The sequence below is a fragment of the Manis pentadactyla genome, chromosome 7 (genome assembly GCF_030020395.1).
Source record: "Manis pentadactyla isolate mManPen7 chromosome 7, mManPen7.hap1, whole genome shotgun sequence".
NCBI lineage: Eukaryota > Metazoa > Chordata > Mammalia > Pholidota > Manidae > Manis > Manis pentadactyla.
Genome location: NC_080025.1, coordinates 3,797,035 through 3,812,515, shown reverse-complemented (window position 1 = coordinate 3,812,515; position 15,481 = coordinate 3,797,035). Strand labels below are relative to the sequence as shown.

Here is a 15,481-nt window from a genome sequence, read left to right as displayed (position 1 = left end):
TGATGGATTGCTTATAGCTTTTGGCTGTTGTGAATGGCGTTGCTATGAACACTTAGGCGCAAGTCCTTGTAGAGCCATGTTTTCATCCCTCTTGGGTACATGTCTAGGAGTAAAGTTGCAAGCGTATGTTTATTTTTATTTTTTAAACTGCCAAATGGGTTTCAAAGTGGCTGTATCATTTTGCACTCAGACCAGCAATGTGTGAGGGTTCTAGTTTCTCCACAGGCCAGGCACCTGTTGGCATTGTCAGAATTGCTGGTTATAGGCACTCCCGCGTGTGTAGCGGCATCTCCCTTTGCTTTCAGTTTGCATTTCTCTTAATAATGGATGTGAGCATCTTTCCATGTACTTATTTATCATTTCTCTGTGTTCTTGGGTGACATGTTTTTGCCCATTCTTTACCTTATTAATGAATAGTTGTTTACATAGTCTGGATGTAATTCCTTTATTAGGTAAATGGTTTGCTATTATAGATAAGGTAAATATTTTCTCCTAGTCTGTGGCTTGTCTTTTCATTTCTTTAACGGTTTTTTTTGAACAGCAAAAACCTTTTTGACTTTAATGAGCTCTGGTTTATTTACTTTGTGAATTGTGCCTTTAGTGTCTATTTAAGAAATCTTCACCTAACCTAATTTTGGTTTTGACATTAAGTGACTGGTTCTCAGCTAGGAGCACTTTTGTTGTCCAGGGGACACTGCGGATTTCTGGACACATCTGGATTGTCCCACTGGGTGGGTTGTGCCCCTGGCATCTGACAGGCTGTGGCCCATGATGGCTGTGCACATCCGGTGGTGCTCAGGGCAGACCCCCACCACCCACCCTGCACAGAATCGTCTGGTCATCGTCTGGTCCGTAGTTAGTGTTGCTGAGGTGGAGAGACATGGAGGTAAGGCTTCTGCTCCATTTGGAGTTGATTTTTGTGTATGGTGTGAGGTAAGGATCAGTGCACATTTTCTCTTTTTGCATGTGAGGTAAGGACGTCAAGTGCATTGTCTGTCTTATTTTTCCCCCTTTTTCTACGACCATGTGTTTCAAAGAATGTCCTATTGCATTGAGCTACCTTTGGCGCCTTTGCTGTAGATCATGTGACCACAACATGAGGATTTGTACCTAGATTCTCTATTCTTTATCCTTGATCTCCATTGTGTCTTTATGCCAGTACCGCACTACTTGATATCTATAGTTTCATGTAGTAAATTTTGAGATCAAGTAGTGTGAATCCTCCAACTTCACTCTTTTTCTATTAACTGTTTTGTCTGTTTGGGATTCTTTGCATTTTTGTATAAAAGTTAGCATCAGCCTTTCCAATTCTATAAAAAAGCCACCTGGGATCTTGATAACATTGAAAGTACAGATCAATTTGTGGAGAACTGCCATCTTACCAATATTGAGTCTTCTAAGCCATGAACTTGGTGTACTCTCCATTCATTTAGATGTTTAATTTCTCTCAGCAATGTTTTATAGGTTTCAGCATCCAAGTCTTTTACTTCTTTCATAAAATTTACTCCTATTTATTTTTAGATGCCACTGTTAATTCCATTTTTGAATTGTTTATTGATAGTAGATGAAATACAATTCAGTTAATTTCACATATCGTGTCCTGTAATCTTGCTTATTCTGTTTTTTGATTCCTTGTAATTTTCTACATACAGTATCATGTGATCTGAGAATAGTTTCACTTCTTCATTTCCAATCTGCATGCCTTTCATTCCTTCCTCACTGAGTAGACTCTCCAATACAGTGTTAAATAGAAATGCTGAGAGCCACATACTTTTCAGAATTAAAGGAAAACCATAATTTTGAGGTACTTTTAGCCCTGGGCGTTTTGGGGGAGGGATTCAGACCTGTAACAACTAACTTCTGGATTGTTGGGTGGATGAACTGAGGTACCACATGTAAAATGCTTGGCGTGATGGCCGGCACAGACCAGTGTCTCTTGGTCGGTAGCTTTTCGGAAGAGGAACTTGACTTGCTGTCCGGAACCAGAACTCAGCACTGGGGGTGCAGGCCCGGGTGCACAGATGGCCTGGGGGCCACTCGATGGCCGCTGTGGCGGGGGATGGAAAATCCTTTGTGGTTTGTTCCCAGCAGGAGCCAGCACTATTTTTGTCAGCGTCCTCAGGAACCCTCGGTTTAGGGGGAGCTCCGCCACAGTACCTGAGCTTCTGGGCAGCCCAGGGCTCTTGTGGGCACATGATACCAGGTTTTTAGCGTGGGGGCCGCCTAGACCACTGAGCTGTACTGAGGTCCAGCTACGCGGTCATGAGTGTTTTGGGGGATTGCTGGTTACGTTATATTAAATCCAAACGAAAACCCTTCTTTATTTCCTGTGTGCATGGCTACCTCCTTTCTTGAAGGTTTATTCCAGAAGTTCATCCATTATAGTTGTTGAGGGACTTGAAATTTACAGCAGGAATAACAGCTGATCTGAGTGACAGACAAGCAGAGGGAGGTGTCGGGGAGTCTCAGGGGCACCTGCAGCCTTGTCGGGGCTTAGCCCTTCTTCCCTGGGAAGGTGACCAGTCAGCGTGTGTATGGTCCAGCCCACTGCCAGTTTCCTCTGGGGGCGGCAAGCCCACAGCGGCCCTGAGTACCACTAACTGTGGCCCCCACACCTGCCCTCATCCGTTACTTCGGGAAGAATCTCAGGCACACGAAAGCAATGCTAATAACTGATAAGTATCCTTCACAGCCAGGACGCAATGGGGTCATAAGACCTTAGAGTCTCGCTAAGAGACTCAGGGGGTTCTTTGATCTCGTAATAAAGATGCTTTGAATCAATCCCCACGCTTTATTAACAGTGTAGTCTTCAATGACAAAGGTTCTGTGACCTTTTAATTATTATCATCACTAAGATACAAAGACCAGCATCACATAGAAAAGGCCAGATAGGGCTGGTCAGTGCGTCTCTGGCCCACACAGCCACCAGAAAGTCACACAGAGGGGCTTCATTATATAAAAACCACCACACACACACACACACACACACACACACACACACACACACACGCAAGGCAAACGTGATGATGGAGAAAGGCATCCTTTCTATGGCGGGGCCTTCTCTCCACAGTTTTGCTCCTCGCTGATGTGTCTGCAGTCCGCTCTGCGAGCTGTCTGCAGGGGCCAGGGACTGTGCGACGTCTCCGTCATTGCAGCAACACGTAGTTTTCAGAGGCACACACCTTGTGCTGAGTGATGGAATCTAGAGAAAGAGAAAAGCAGTTTAGCATTTATACTGGCCAGTCCCACAGGAAAACAATAACCTTTTTATATATATGCAAAGTCTTATTTTAAAATCTTAAATGGTCTAGCGGTATACTGTCCATATAGTACAGGTGGCTATTTAAAACAACATAAATTAACATGAAATAAAGGATTCCTCAGTCACTCTAGCTCCATTTCAGGTGCTCAACAGGCACACAGTCCAATAGCTATGGCCCATCAGGGCACTTCCGCCACAGCAGGACAGTCGGATAGACAGTGTGAACGGGTGAGTGTGCAAAGTTGGCTGGTCCTTGATGTGGGAGACCTGCATTGTAATCTCAACTACAGCAATTACTCTCTGGTACAAGGCACAGTATAAACAAACATGTGAGTAAGTTTTAGTAATGGCACTAACTATGCATCCTAGGCCATGTCATCAGTAGTGTTCTAAGATTCCTAGTCAAGGGGATAAAAAAAATGACAAAAGTAAAAATATAAAGGAAGGGACAAACTCTCTTATTTGTATAAGGTATGATGTGATACAACTGTCTATACAGAAAAACCCAACAGGTTCAAGAAATTGTTATAACTAATTCAGCAAGATTGGTCTTTATAAGATACGTTTACTAAAATCATTAGCTTTCCTATACCCAGTAATAAATAAATATAAACTGTAATAGATAAAAATAGTGACTTCAAGGCTTCCCTTGTAACATCATTTACTCGGACTTCTTGGGTGGGAAACAAGAGCTGCCGTGCTGGGAATAAACCACAGACTGTCTTGTCTGTGACAGCCCAAATTCTTTGTGAATGTGTCAGAGAAGTGAATGTCTGCAGCCCAAAATCAGAGCAGGACACATGCTGACAACCGTTACATTATTTTAGATCAAGCTCTTTCCCTCACCTGCCAGGTGTTCAGCGTATCTAGGCATTCCCAGGACAGCAGCTGGCAAGGGAGATACAGTCCCTGCCACTGGGGGACTTACATTCTAAAGATGACAATATGGTTTTTAAAATCCTGGTGGTGATAAAGGCCATGGGTGAAAGGGCAGGGGTCTGCAGAGGGGCTGAGCTGGACTCCTTGCTGAGGAGCTGTGTGTGAGTTCAGACTCAAATGGCAAACAGGTGGATGGGCTCGAGGAGGCGCAGGGGACTGGCGTGTCCGGCCCAGGCAGAGAGGAGAGGACACGCTATGTGTCCAGAGGGGCTGAAAATTTCCTATCACTCGGGGCCCTCACTGGTTAAGTTGGCGAAGTCACCAGGTCCTTGTGGACGAGGCTAAGAAATGTGGTTTTCACTCCAGGATTTTAAGGAGGGGAAATAGGCCTCAACCAAATGTGGCTCATCGTACTGTGTGTAGAGAGTCCAAGAACATTCAGGACCCTACCGGGCGCTTTGCCTCATCAAAAAAAGCTAAGAAGTTCAGGGCTGGGAGAAACATGAGTGGCCATGTAGCCAGAGAGCCCTTCAGTGAAGGACTCGCCCCTCTCTCTCTGGAATGGGGGTACCACAGGGCGGGGCTGGCACTGACGGCCCCGAGCAGGAGGTTCCGGCAGGTCACTGTGCTCCCATGGCCCGTCGGTGCGCACTGTGGACCTCCCTGCCCCCTGGCCAGGCTGAGCAAGCCACTTTGCCTCCCTTGGCCTGGAGGCTCGTGGGCTCTGTCCGTGCAGTGAACCACAATCCATCAGTACCTCCTCACAGATCCCGAGCCCTAGAAACCTTGTGGTTCTCAAGACGCTCAGAACTCAGGGCAGGGGGGCATCTCGGACTCTTTCTTCCTGCTGTGCCACGGGCCACCTGTCATCCCTAACACACCGTGGACAGTCCATTAGCAAGTCCAAATGGCTCTAGAATTTTCATTAGAATCTGATATTCTCACACCACCTCCATCGATATTAACCTAGTCCTAACCACCATCACTGACCACCTGAACCACAACAACCCAAAATCACTCTCTCTGCTTCTCTTTAAAAATATTTAAAACACTGTTGAAATCTAAGGGTGAGAGCAGACATATCTTTAAAAATATTTAAAACACTGTTGAAATCTAAGGGTGAGAGCAGACATATTTTGTACCTGACTTAAACCCTAAACTAAGGTTTTCAATGATAAACATTAATGATAGGCTGTAGGCTTTTTATAGATACCATTCATCACATTAAGAGGGTTCCTTTATTCCTTTTTTATGAAGAGTTTTTATCATAACTGGGTATTGGATTTTGTCTGATACTTTTTAACAGTACTGAGAAAATGAATGGATTAGAAAAAAGGATTTAATATTTATGTTCTTAGGTTAAACCCTACTTGATTTATATGTTTCTTAACACAATGCTAAATTTAATTTTCAAACACTTTGGATTTTTATATCTATATTCACAAGTGAGTTTAAGTTGTATATTTATTTATTTATACTAATATTAGGTCAAAATCACACTAACCTTGTAAAATGAGGTGAACAGCCTCCCTCTTTGTTTATCTCTGTTTTTCAATAACTTGTAACATTTGGTAAAACTGACTACTTAGGGAAGGTGTCTTAAAAACAATTTTTTGTGTGTGGTAAAACCGACATGACATAAAATTTACCATTTTTAAGTTTTCAATTCGCTGCCATTAAGTACATTCACGATGCTGTGTGACCATTACCACCAGCCACTTCCGGAATCCCAGACAGAATCTCCGTGCCCGTTAAACAGTAACTCCATCTTCTCCTCCTCCTGGGTCCTCTAACTTCTGTTTCTATGAATGTGTCTATTCTAGGTAATTCGAGGACGTGGAATCATGTAATAACCTTTTGCGATGGGCTTATTTCACTTAACACGATATAGGGTGTTCAAGTTTCATTCATGATGTTGCATGTGCCGCGATATCCTGTCTTTTCAAAGGCGACGAACGTTCTGCTGCGTGTGCCACATTTTGTGTGTCCGTTCATCTGTCTGTGGGCACCTGGCTTGCTGCCCACCTTTCAGCTGTTGTGAACAAGGCTGCCGTGAACATGGGTGTACACATGTTTGAGTCCCTGCTTTGAATTAAAAAATATCCAGAATTGGCCCTGCCAAATGGTGCGGTAGTTCAACCGCATCTTTCAAAGAACCGTCATACTGCTCACAGTGGCCGCACCAATTTATGGCCCCACCAGCAGCGCAGAGGCCCAGTTTCTCCACATCCTTGCCAACATTCGTCATTTTCTGTGTTTTGACAGCAGCCATTGTACTGAGTCTACAGTGTACCTCATTGCGGTTTTGATAAGAATTTCCCTAATGATTAGTGGTGATGAATATCGCTCATGTGTTTTCTGGCCATTTGTACATATTCTTTGCAGAAATGTGTAATGAAGTTCTTTGTCCATTTTTAACCAGATTTTTGTTGTTGTAGTGTAGGAGTTCTTTATATTTTTTCAGTTAATCCCTGTTATTTGCAACTCTTTTCTCCCATCCCACAGGTTGCCTTTTTTCACTTGGTTGATGCCAGGAAGCTTTACATTTGTAGTAGTCTGACTGGTCTTTACTTTTGATGCCCGCCTGTAGCTTTGAGGGTAGCATGCACTGTCTTCCCTGCAGGTGTTTCAGTTATTTGAGCCAGAGATGAGCAGGTCAGCCCTGCCGGCGACTCCCAGGCAGAATAGAACAAATACGTCTGCGTCCAAGGAGGACAACTAGGAAACTGAAGCTGTCGAGCCTGAGTCAACAGCTGTAAGACTGCCTACTGCCACGGACACAGCTTGCTGACAGGGCATTTGCCAGGCTGCTGTAAGCCTTGGACTGTTCCCGGGGTACCTACAGTGCTGGTTCAGACAGCTGTACATGGCCTGTTTGGTGTGTCTATCGGGGAGACAAGTGCTTGGAGCGGCATCTGCCTGCTGGGCCCAGACAGGGTGTCCCCGGCAGGCACCATCCTCTCAGCCCTGGAGGCTGTGTGTCCGAGAGCAGGAAGCCAGCAGGGTGGGCTCTCCGGGGCCCCTCTCCTGGGCCTGGGGCTGGTGTGGGTCCTGTTGGGTCCGCACTTCGTTTCACCGTGACCACCTCTTTAAAGGCCCACCTCCAAATATAGCCCCATTCTAGGCACGGGGGTGAGGACTTCCACATATTAACTGGGGGGACGCAATCCAGTCCCTTACACGGGCTCTAACATGCAGCAGCAAAAAAAGAACTGACGCTCACTGTGCTCCAGAAGAACGAACGTCTCTCTCTCAGTTGTGACCCGGATCTAACCAGGTCCGTGAGCAAAGACAGCCTGACTCCTCCCAGGAGACGGAGCTCTGAAGTTCATTCCGCGCCCGTGAACTGCAGACCCTGGCCGGGACGGGGCTGAGCCCCCGCGCTGGGGCATGTGTGCAAGGGCTCCGAGAAGTGGCACACGAGGGGGTCTCATCAGCCTGTCCCAATCAAAGTGCTCAGTGATGACATACAGTGACTAGTTTGATTCCCCAAAGGGACGACTACATTTCTAGTGATGGATATAAAATGTCGCTGCAAAGTTTTTCCCATTCTGAGTCCAATTTGCAGCTGATTTTCTTTCTGAGTGAGGCTTGAGGACCAGGGCTTGGCTGATGAGGTGCAGAGAAGGGTCTTTTACTTTGCAGTTTGTCCGCTTGCCTGTGACGTGCTTCTTGTCCTTCACATCACCTGCACCACTCCCAGCCAGTGCTTGGGGGCCAGCGGGTATGGTGAAAGGGGAAGCTTAGAAACCGACTTCCATCTTTGCAAGGCTAATGCTGAAATACTGTTCTAGCAGTTAATTTTTAAAAAGAAACAAATAATGATACATTAAAAAAAAATTAAGCACATGAGATACTGAAATTAAGAAATTCCATGAATCAGTCTCAGTTTTCAGTCACTTCTATCCTGGTAGATTCCATGCCCTGTTCTCCTTTGCTCTCTGTCCTCAGTGAATGGCTGCCTCTGGGCGACTGCTTCCTTATCTATCCAATGGAAATGTGCCCTGAGATGCTCTTGAAGAAGCCTGACATTCTCTGTGGAACCCTAAGGTCTGAGACTTCTTTTGCTTTCACAAAATGCCACACTATGAGCTCGTGTTTTTCTGGGCATTGCTCTGTGGCCGGCCGTCAGGGGAAACTGGTCTGTGCTGGTAATGCAAAAGCCCATGTGCTATCAGCGATCTTTTTCCTGAAAACATGGACATGGGGAGACATTCAAATCAAATGTGTCTTACAAGTTATAAGGAAATCATGCTGAGGCTGAACTTTTTAGTTTTTGGCAATGCTGCTGAGAATATTACATTATGTTCCCACAATAGCATAAACCGTATGTCTTATCACTTGAACACAGCCCTGACAATAAAAGGGGCCTGAGAGTGGAAATATGTCTTGTGAGAAAGGCCAACCCAACCTTAAGTGATAACGTGGATGAGGGATGGAAAGCGTGAGCAGAAACGATTACAGCAGAGGGCAGACCACGGTGTGCACCCCGTGAGCCCACGAGCCCCGGGACGTCAGAGCCCAGCTCTCAGCTTCTTACACACCCAATGGGAATTCCATTTGATGAGCGTGCTGGGGGAAAGAGAGTTACTGGAAGATGTTTTCATTTCAGTATCAGGTAAAGGTAACATTTTGCTGTCTAGTGCTGGGAATTTGATTTTTGTTTTCCTGTTTATTTTCATTCATATTCAAATACCCACAAGTATTTTCCCTCTAAAAAGTCCTCACTTCTCGTTCCAGTTGAATGATTCATCAAGGATGTTGGCCAACGCACTCTGCTGTTTCAGGGAAAATGGGCTCCGGGGAATGAGTCAGGAACTGACCATGACCATTGAGGAGCCTTGGCATCCAGGGAAGCACAGGGTGGCTGGGCTGGGAGCTCATGACCCCACTCTGCTCCGTGGCAGAGCTGGAGCGCAGGCCGGCTGAGAGCCCCGTGGCCGCCAGAGCCGTGTCCCTCCCGGAGAGAGAGGCAGAGGCTAGAAGCAGTTCTCATAACTAGACTGCTCATTTCAAGGGTTTTAAAAAAGCCTTTGACTATTCTATCTGATGAATACATACAGTGCTAGGTGCTGGGGGTACTGGGGTCTGTGTACGCTGGTGTCCACTTTTCCCTTTGCCAAAAAAGAGGGGCATTCTCAAAGTTTCCAATGGCTAAAAAAATCTGCTTGTCCACCCCTTGCAACTTCATTGCGTCTGCAGAAATAAAGACCCCATAAAATGCAGGAATATATATGAAGGTACTAAAACCTAAGAATATTTATTTTGGAAGGTGACTCTGAAAGTGGACACAAGCTACTTTTAAGACCTTTAACTATTCCAACTATTCATAAGTCTCAGGGGCTCTACCTCACAGAGAAGCTTATATTTCAGTTGGAGCAAATTTAATTTATAAATTTTGAGTATTGTTTTTTATAATCTATCACAAAATAACTTACTCTCTTAAATTGGTGTTTAACATGGTTTTAGTTTTAAAGTGGTTTTAGTCTTTATTCTCAGATGTTGTAGAGTTAAAATATTCTCTAGAAGTATTTATAATAGAAGCTGATGGGAAGGAGAAAGGTCTTCAAAAGAGAAAATACTGCTTTGTCAAAGGGTCAAGGATGACTGTTCTGCGTGACAGTCACGACAGGACACGGTCACTCACCGGGACGGTGCCCTCTGTGGATGCATATTTTGCACTCTTGTGACCCTGCTGTGAAGTGACTTGTCAGCAGGTGAAGCGAGCAGGGCTGAGGTCATCACTGCTTTACAGAGAGAGGAGGTTATTTCCTTCTGGTCAGAGAACGAGCTGGTGGCAGAGCTGTGATGGGCAGGAAATGCACTGCCCTGGGCTCTGTGTTGTGGAGTCTGTGCATACGTGTAGGGGCATAAAAATGCAATCTCCTTTACTGGTACTAGGCTGGAGCTAGTGTAATGCAGTTCAGAAAGAGAATAAAAACTAATCAATATTTGAAAATGACATGTTCTGACACCCAGGCAGCCAGGCTGGAGAGGACCCGGGGCAGACAGGCAGTGGCTGAGACTCAGGGGGGCCTCGTCTCTTGGTAAGGATTTCACCGCAAAGAGGGCCAAGGCCTGCAGGACACACAGTACCCGGATGCTGCCAAGGGCACACGCTGATGGTGTAATCAGTGACCAATCAGGAACAGGACATGGATTACTGGGGAGGAAGGGAACAGAAACTTGGGTCCACAGGTCCAGCTCTGAAACTCAATTCCGGAGGCCCTCATGACAGTGAAACCGTGGAGTCAAGCAGGCAGACGTTCCCCTCCAGAGGCGCCCCCGCAGGAGAGCTGAGCAGCAGTGCCCTGCAGGAACAGGCAGCAGCTGAAGCAGGCGTGGCCTGTGCACATGTGCCCGGGGACGGGAAGGGGCTGGCGAGGCCCCCACCCAGAACAGTAAGAGCGCAGCCCCGGGCGCCAGCCCTCAGCACAGTACCCGGCTCGGGGACTCCGAAAGACGAGCTGCCGGGATGGCCCAGGACAGCGATCCTCTGCACGGTCCGTCAGCTGAATGAGACTTTAAAGCACGGTTCTGGTCCCTAGTCGGTGTCGTTTGGATACACGTGCTTTTCTCACAAATGAACGATAACCTGTTTGAGAACACAGGATGCTTTGGAGGTTGTGTTCTTGGCACTTAGAAAAGAGCAAACAGCCTCTTGGCTTCTGGACTGTAGCTAACTAAAATCAGAGTTCTTTAAAAAAAAACTGGCTTCCAGGCAAAATATAAATCAGTTGGCATCAGATAGTAAAAAAAAGACTCGATGGTCATCCTTTGACAGTATTTGGAAAGCATGGCGATCAGATCATTTAAAAGATATTCATAAACTGTAGTTCTCCACGACTGCACTGGGCGAACAGCCTGTACCCGTCTGTTAAAGGATCGTGTGGAGGAAGGCGCGAGGGCAGCCCCCGTTTGGGACTGGGAGGCGAGGAGGACTGGGGAGCCGCAGAAGGGGGGCAGGGAGAGAGAACCCACTTCCCAGGGCTCGGGCAGCCAGGTGAGGGTGGTCGCCAAAGGGGCTGGGACAGGTGACTCGGTGTGACACCCCTGAGGTCCACGTGCTGCAGCTCTGACCCGCGGGACCTCCGAAGCTGGCTGCTTGGGAGTGGGACCTTTAGGGAGGAGATTCAATGACGTTCTTAGGGCGTCCTAATCAGCCTGACTGGTGTCCTTATAGGTGGAGGGGACCCAGACCCAGCCAGAGGGACAATCCCGTGAGGACACCGTGAGAGGACGGCCGTCCACGTGCCGAGGGGCCCTGCGGACCCCCGTGCTCGGAGCGGGCCTGCAGGGCCGGGGCGGGGAGGCCCGTCTGCGGGGCCTCGTCAGGGCAGCCGCGACAGACTCAGAGAGCCGTCGGGAGGCGGTGGGGGAAGCAGAGACGGTTCCCGGGGCAGAGCCCGCGTCTGGTACCCACGTGAGGCTCCCTCTGCTTCCCTGGGCCAGCCTGCGGGTGTGCGCAGCTCTGGGGAGACAGGAAGCTAACGGGATTCCCATCCCTGTGACCCATGCTTCACGGCCAGTGAAGAGCAGGCCGGTGGGGGGCGGCTTGTGGCATAAACTCAGGCCTGTGCGGAGGCCGAGGCGCGGGGCCTGAGCTGTCCGTCCAGAGGCCGCCCAGTGGCCCCCGAGTCCAAGGCGCCTGCCCCGCCCGCCCCCTCGCAGCTCCCAGGACCCGCGGCGGCTCGGGTGCAGATTCTTACCTAAGATCCACGTTTCCAACAGATGCTTGGCTGTTGTCTTCCTTCCTCGGGAGGGGCCGATGACGATGCCGGCCTGGCGAGGGACACGCGTGACCTGTCCGCCGCACAGGAGGACCAGCTCCCCCAGCTTGTTTCTGGGGGGGTTGCTGGCCGGAGAGATGAACATCATCGGCTGCTCGGCAAACAGGGTTCCCTGGTATCGGCCCAGGGATCGGTGGCGCTCCAGGCGGCAGAGCTGCGGGTGAGACCGGGAGGGGGGTTACCAAGGTGCGGGCCACTTCCCCGTGCAGAGCAAGGCCCGTGGAGCTCCCTGCCGTGTTCGGAAATGGACTGAATGGAAGGCTGCATGTGCTCAGATGAGTTCTGAGCTCTGAGGATACAGGGGCATGACGACGTTTAATAGTAAGTTGGCATTTTCTGAAGCAGCCCACAGGCGGAACTCTAAGCAAATTTATAGTCAAAAAAGAAGTTTAGGCCTTTGAATTATGACAAATTCTAAATCAGAATCCTGAAACGATCGACTGCACACTGGAGTGGGGCGACGTGCGGCACTGCCCGTCCTGCTGGAGGCACTCCGCGGCTCCATGCCCGCCAGCAGGCGGTCCCCGGGGAAAACCCGGCACAGGGCAGCAAGCATGGGACGCAGGCGGCGCACGCAGGCCCCTGCAGCCAGTCCCGACACAGGCTGCGGGAGGGGGACCTGGGCCGTCTCGCTGGGTTGCCGTGGAGGCGGCGATGAGGTGCATCTGCACGGTGGGGACACTGTGGAAGCGGGGATGTTAAACGGCTTCTCCTGAGGAAGCTGTGGTTCCCTGGCCGACCCAGGGGACGGTGGGAAGGCCCTTGAACCTGCACACACGCTGCATCCACCACGGATCGGTAACAGTGCGTGTGCCCTCTGGGAGCTGCGGAGGGCTGACGGTCACACGCCGGGGTGCTGTCTGCTTCCTTCCCTGAGGACACACCTGAGCTTCTGAGATCAGGAGCTCAGAGAAATTAAGGATTTTGATGGGAAGGGAGATCATGGGTGCAGCTCCGAGGGCTGAAACCTGGGCGGGGGGCAGTGGAGGGAGACCCCCGGGGCAGAGGGGCAGGGGAGGCGGGAGGCTTCACGGGACACCTTCCTCGGGCCGCGCGTCCCACAAGCCGGAGGCGGAGGGCACTGTACTCCCGCTGGGTTTACGTGCCGCTTGGGCTTTCAAGGATCTGCCAGCAGTTCGCTCATGGCCCGTGAGCTCTGCCATGTACAACATCAGACTAGGTGAGAGGCAGCAGAGCCCTGACACCGCCCGTGACCTTGTACTTGACGGTGACTTAGGGGTTTCAGGTGCATCCAAGTACCCCTGAGAGGCTGGAGCGCTCAGGGTTTCATTAAATTTTGCAGATGAGGAGGCCGAGCAGAGGCCTGCCAAGAGGGCTTGTCTGGACGGTGGGTCAGGTTGCAAGGCAAACCCACGATCTGTGGAGCCAGTGAGGCACTGAACTGCGTCACGCTGAAACCGGAGATCAAGAAAGGCTCTTAGGAAGGTAGACAGGATCACACATTCTAAAACTAATTATAAAAGTAGTTGGCAGCTGAAACAATACAGAGGAATATAAAGTAAAAGTGAATTTTGCTATGTTAGATGCTGTCAGATCCACTCTTGTCTCTTCCTCCTTGAAAATGGCAGGGTGCAGTCGTGCTTAGCTGTGCAGGGGCGCGTGGTCAAGTTAGGAGCCCCCTTCATGGTCTATGGGGAAGGCTCTGGGTCGCTCTGAGCTAATCATACAATCTTCTACCCTTGCAAAGGAATGAGTTAGGCACAAGCTTGTGGCCAATGGGATGTGAGGGTGTGCGTGCCTCGGGCGGTGTCTCTTCCTGATGTGAACCGACCCACAGGCAGGAACGCCGCTCCTGGGTGCTGAACTCTGATGTGCCAGCATAGGAGACCTGGAATTACTGAAGCCGCCTGAGACACACACACACACACACACACACGCACACACGCTGCCAACTGCCAGACAAAGGGGCCTGGGGGTGGGGGTGGCACAGGAGCAGATTTCAGGGTGACCATGCGACGGATTTCTGTTCTTTCCTCAGAGATAACCAGGTTTATCTGCATTTATCTGAGTTTCTAAGCTCAAAATGGTCAAAAGATAATTTTTTAAAAACTTTTGTACAAATAGTTTAACTCAGATGTTGTAATGGGTACAAAGAATCAACACATTTATAGATTAGGAATAGTGACATGAACTTGCTAATGGGCCAAAACCTGGCTTTTACAGGGGGCAGGGGGATGTTCCCTCCACCAGACAGAACTTACTCCATGCCTGTAAACAAGACTCATGGGCATCGCCCCGTCTGTATAACCTGCAGTTATAAAATAGCCCAAAGGCAACAAAAGCTAGAACTGGATGTGAGGGGAGTGTGCAAAGTACGGTTTTTCAATGAAGCACATATTTCCCCCTACAGAGCCCAGAGTGTCTGTTCAAAAGAAATTATGCAAGAAAAGGGGATTCAGTGGAGTTTACCGACTGCTCTCAGCATAAGAAGCTTCCAAAATGAACAGACAGGTCAGTAGTCGGGGAGATTTTGGGTGGAGTTTAGAGGAGTTCCCACTTTTCTCTGGAAAGGTAACAAAATGATTACCTGTACACTCACATACACGTGTGTATGAATGAGCAAGACAAGGAGGCAGCTGACAGAGGACAGAAAACCTACTCTGCACGAGCTCTTCATGTGCATGCTTGGCTGTAGAGGCTCAGCACTGTTACTGAAGGTTCTGAGTCAAGGCCAGAGAGACGTGAGCCTCAGCTACATGATGTGCTGCCTTTGCATCCGTCTTCACCAGAAGCCACACTGGCCTACCAGGCTGTAGCTAAGAGCCTTCCGATCTATTTTCAGAGCGGTCAGTCACGGCGGACCACACTGCTCACAAGTCCAGGAGCCCACCTGCCCTGGGGACTCCTGGTGTCTCTCCCACCAGGATGCAGGCCCCACAGGGAGGGGCTGGCGGGTCACTCACTCCAGACATGGCGTGAGATTCCAGGGGGTGAATGTGCTTTTCCCTGTGGGTGGAGCCCCCCTGGGCTCCTCTTCAGCCGAGTGGCTCCGTGGGCACTTCCAAGCCACACACAGATGGGGACCAGCCCTTCATGGTGACCCCACAGCCGAGCCCTCCCCGCGGGAAGGACCTGGAGCTCAGAGGGGCTGGTTTCCGTGGGTCTGCCTGAGATTATGCACTAGTGAACAGCAGTATGGTTCCGTGTGGAGGGTGTGGGGCTCACAGTCCCACCATTCTGTGGCCCCCAACGAATACCACCTACTGAGGTAAAGCCATGCCCCTGCAGGCCTCAGATGGACGAAGACCCCACATCTGAGCAACAACAACATAAAGGGGGGGCTCACACTGCACGGTGGCTGGTAGTTTTAACGGCCCAAATATGCCGCCTGCATCCTCACTTCCTGCCTTGGTTTGAATCCCCACACTGACAGTAAGGTGGTTAGACCTCAGAACTCCACGCCAAAAAAAGTCAAAGTATGTTAATTTAAAAGATAGAAGTATAGTTTTTTAGCCTTATATTTGTCTACATCTCCTTCTTTCAAGGACAGTTTTTCTAAAGGACACGCCTCCAAATTCCTGCCAATCCC

General features: G+C 49.3%; 1 protein-coding gene across 3 annotated transcripts in view; it reads right to left on the bottom strand.

The window, feature by feature from the left end:
- Positions 1-846: 846 nt before the first annotated feature.
- MCPH1 (microcephalin 1) overlaps positions 847-15,481 on the bottom strand; it is a 190,415-nt gene continuing 175,780 nt past the window's right edge. Inside the window, exons 13-14 of one of the 3 annotated variants that reach the window (XM_036898216.2) lie at positions 11,851-12,085; positions 3,003-3,202 (exon numbers count right to left, since the gene is read on the bottom strand). In XM_036898216.2, the coding sequence (XP_036754111.2) occupies positions 3,147-3,202; positions 11,851-12,085 (291 nt within the window). In that variant the 3' untranslated portion in view covers positions 3,003-3,146. Of the gene's footprint in view, positions 3,203-11,850; positions 12,086-15,481 lie in introns of all 3 variants that reach the window. The other 2 variants (XM_057505049.1, XM_057505048.1) reach the window with 2 other exon arrangements.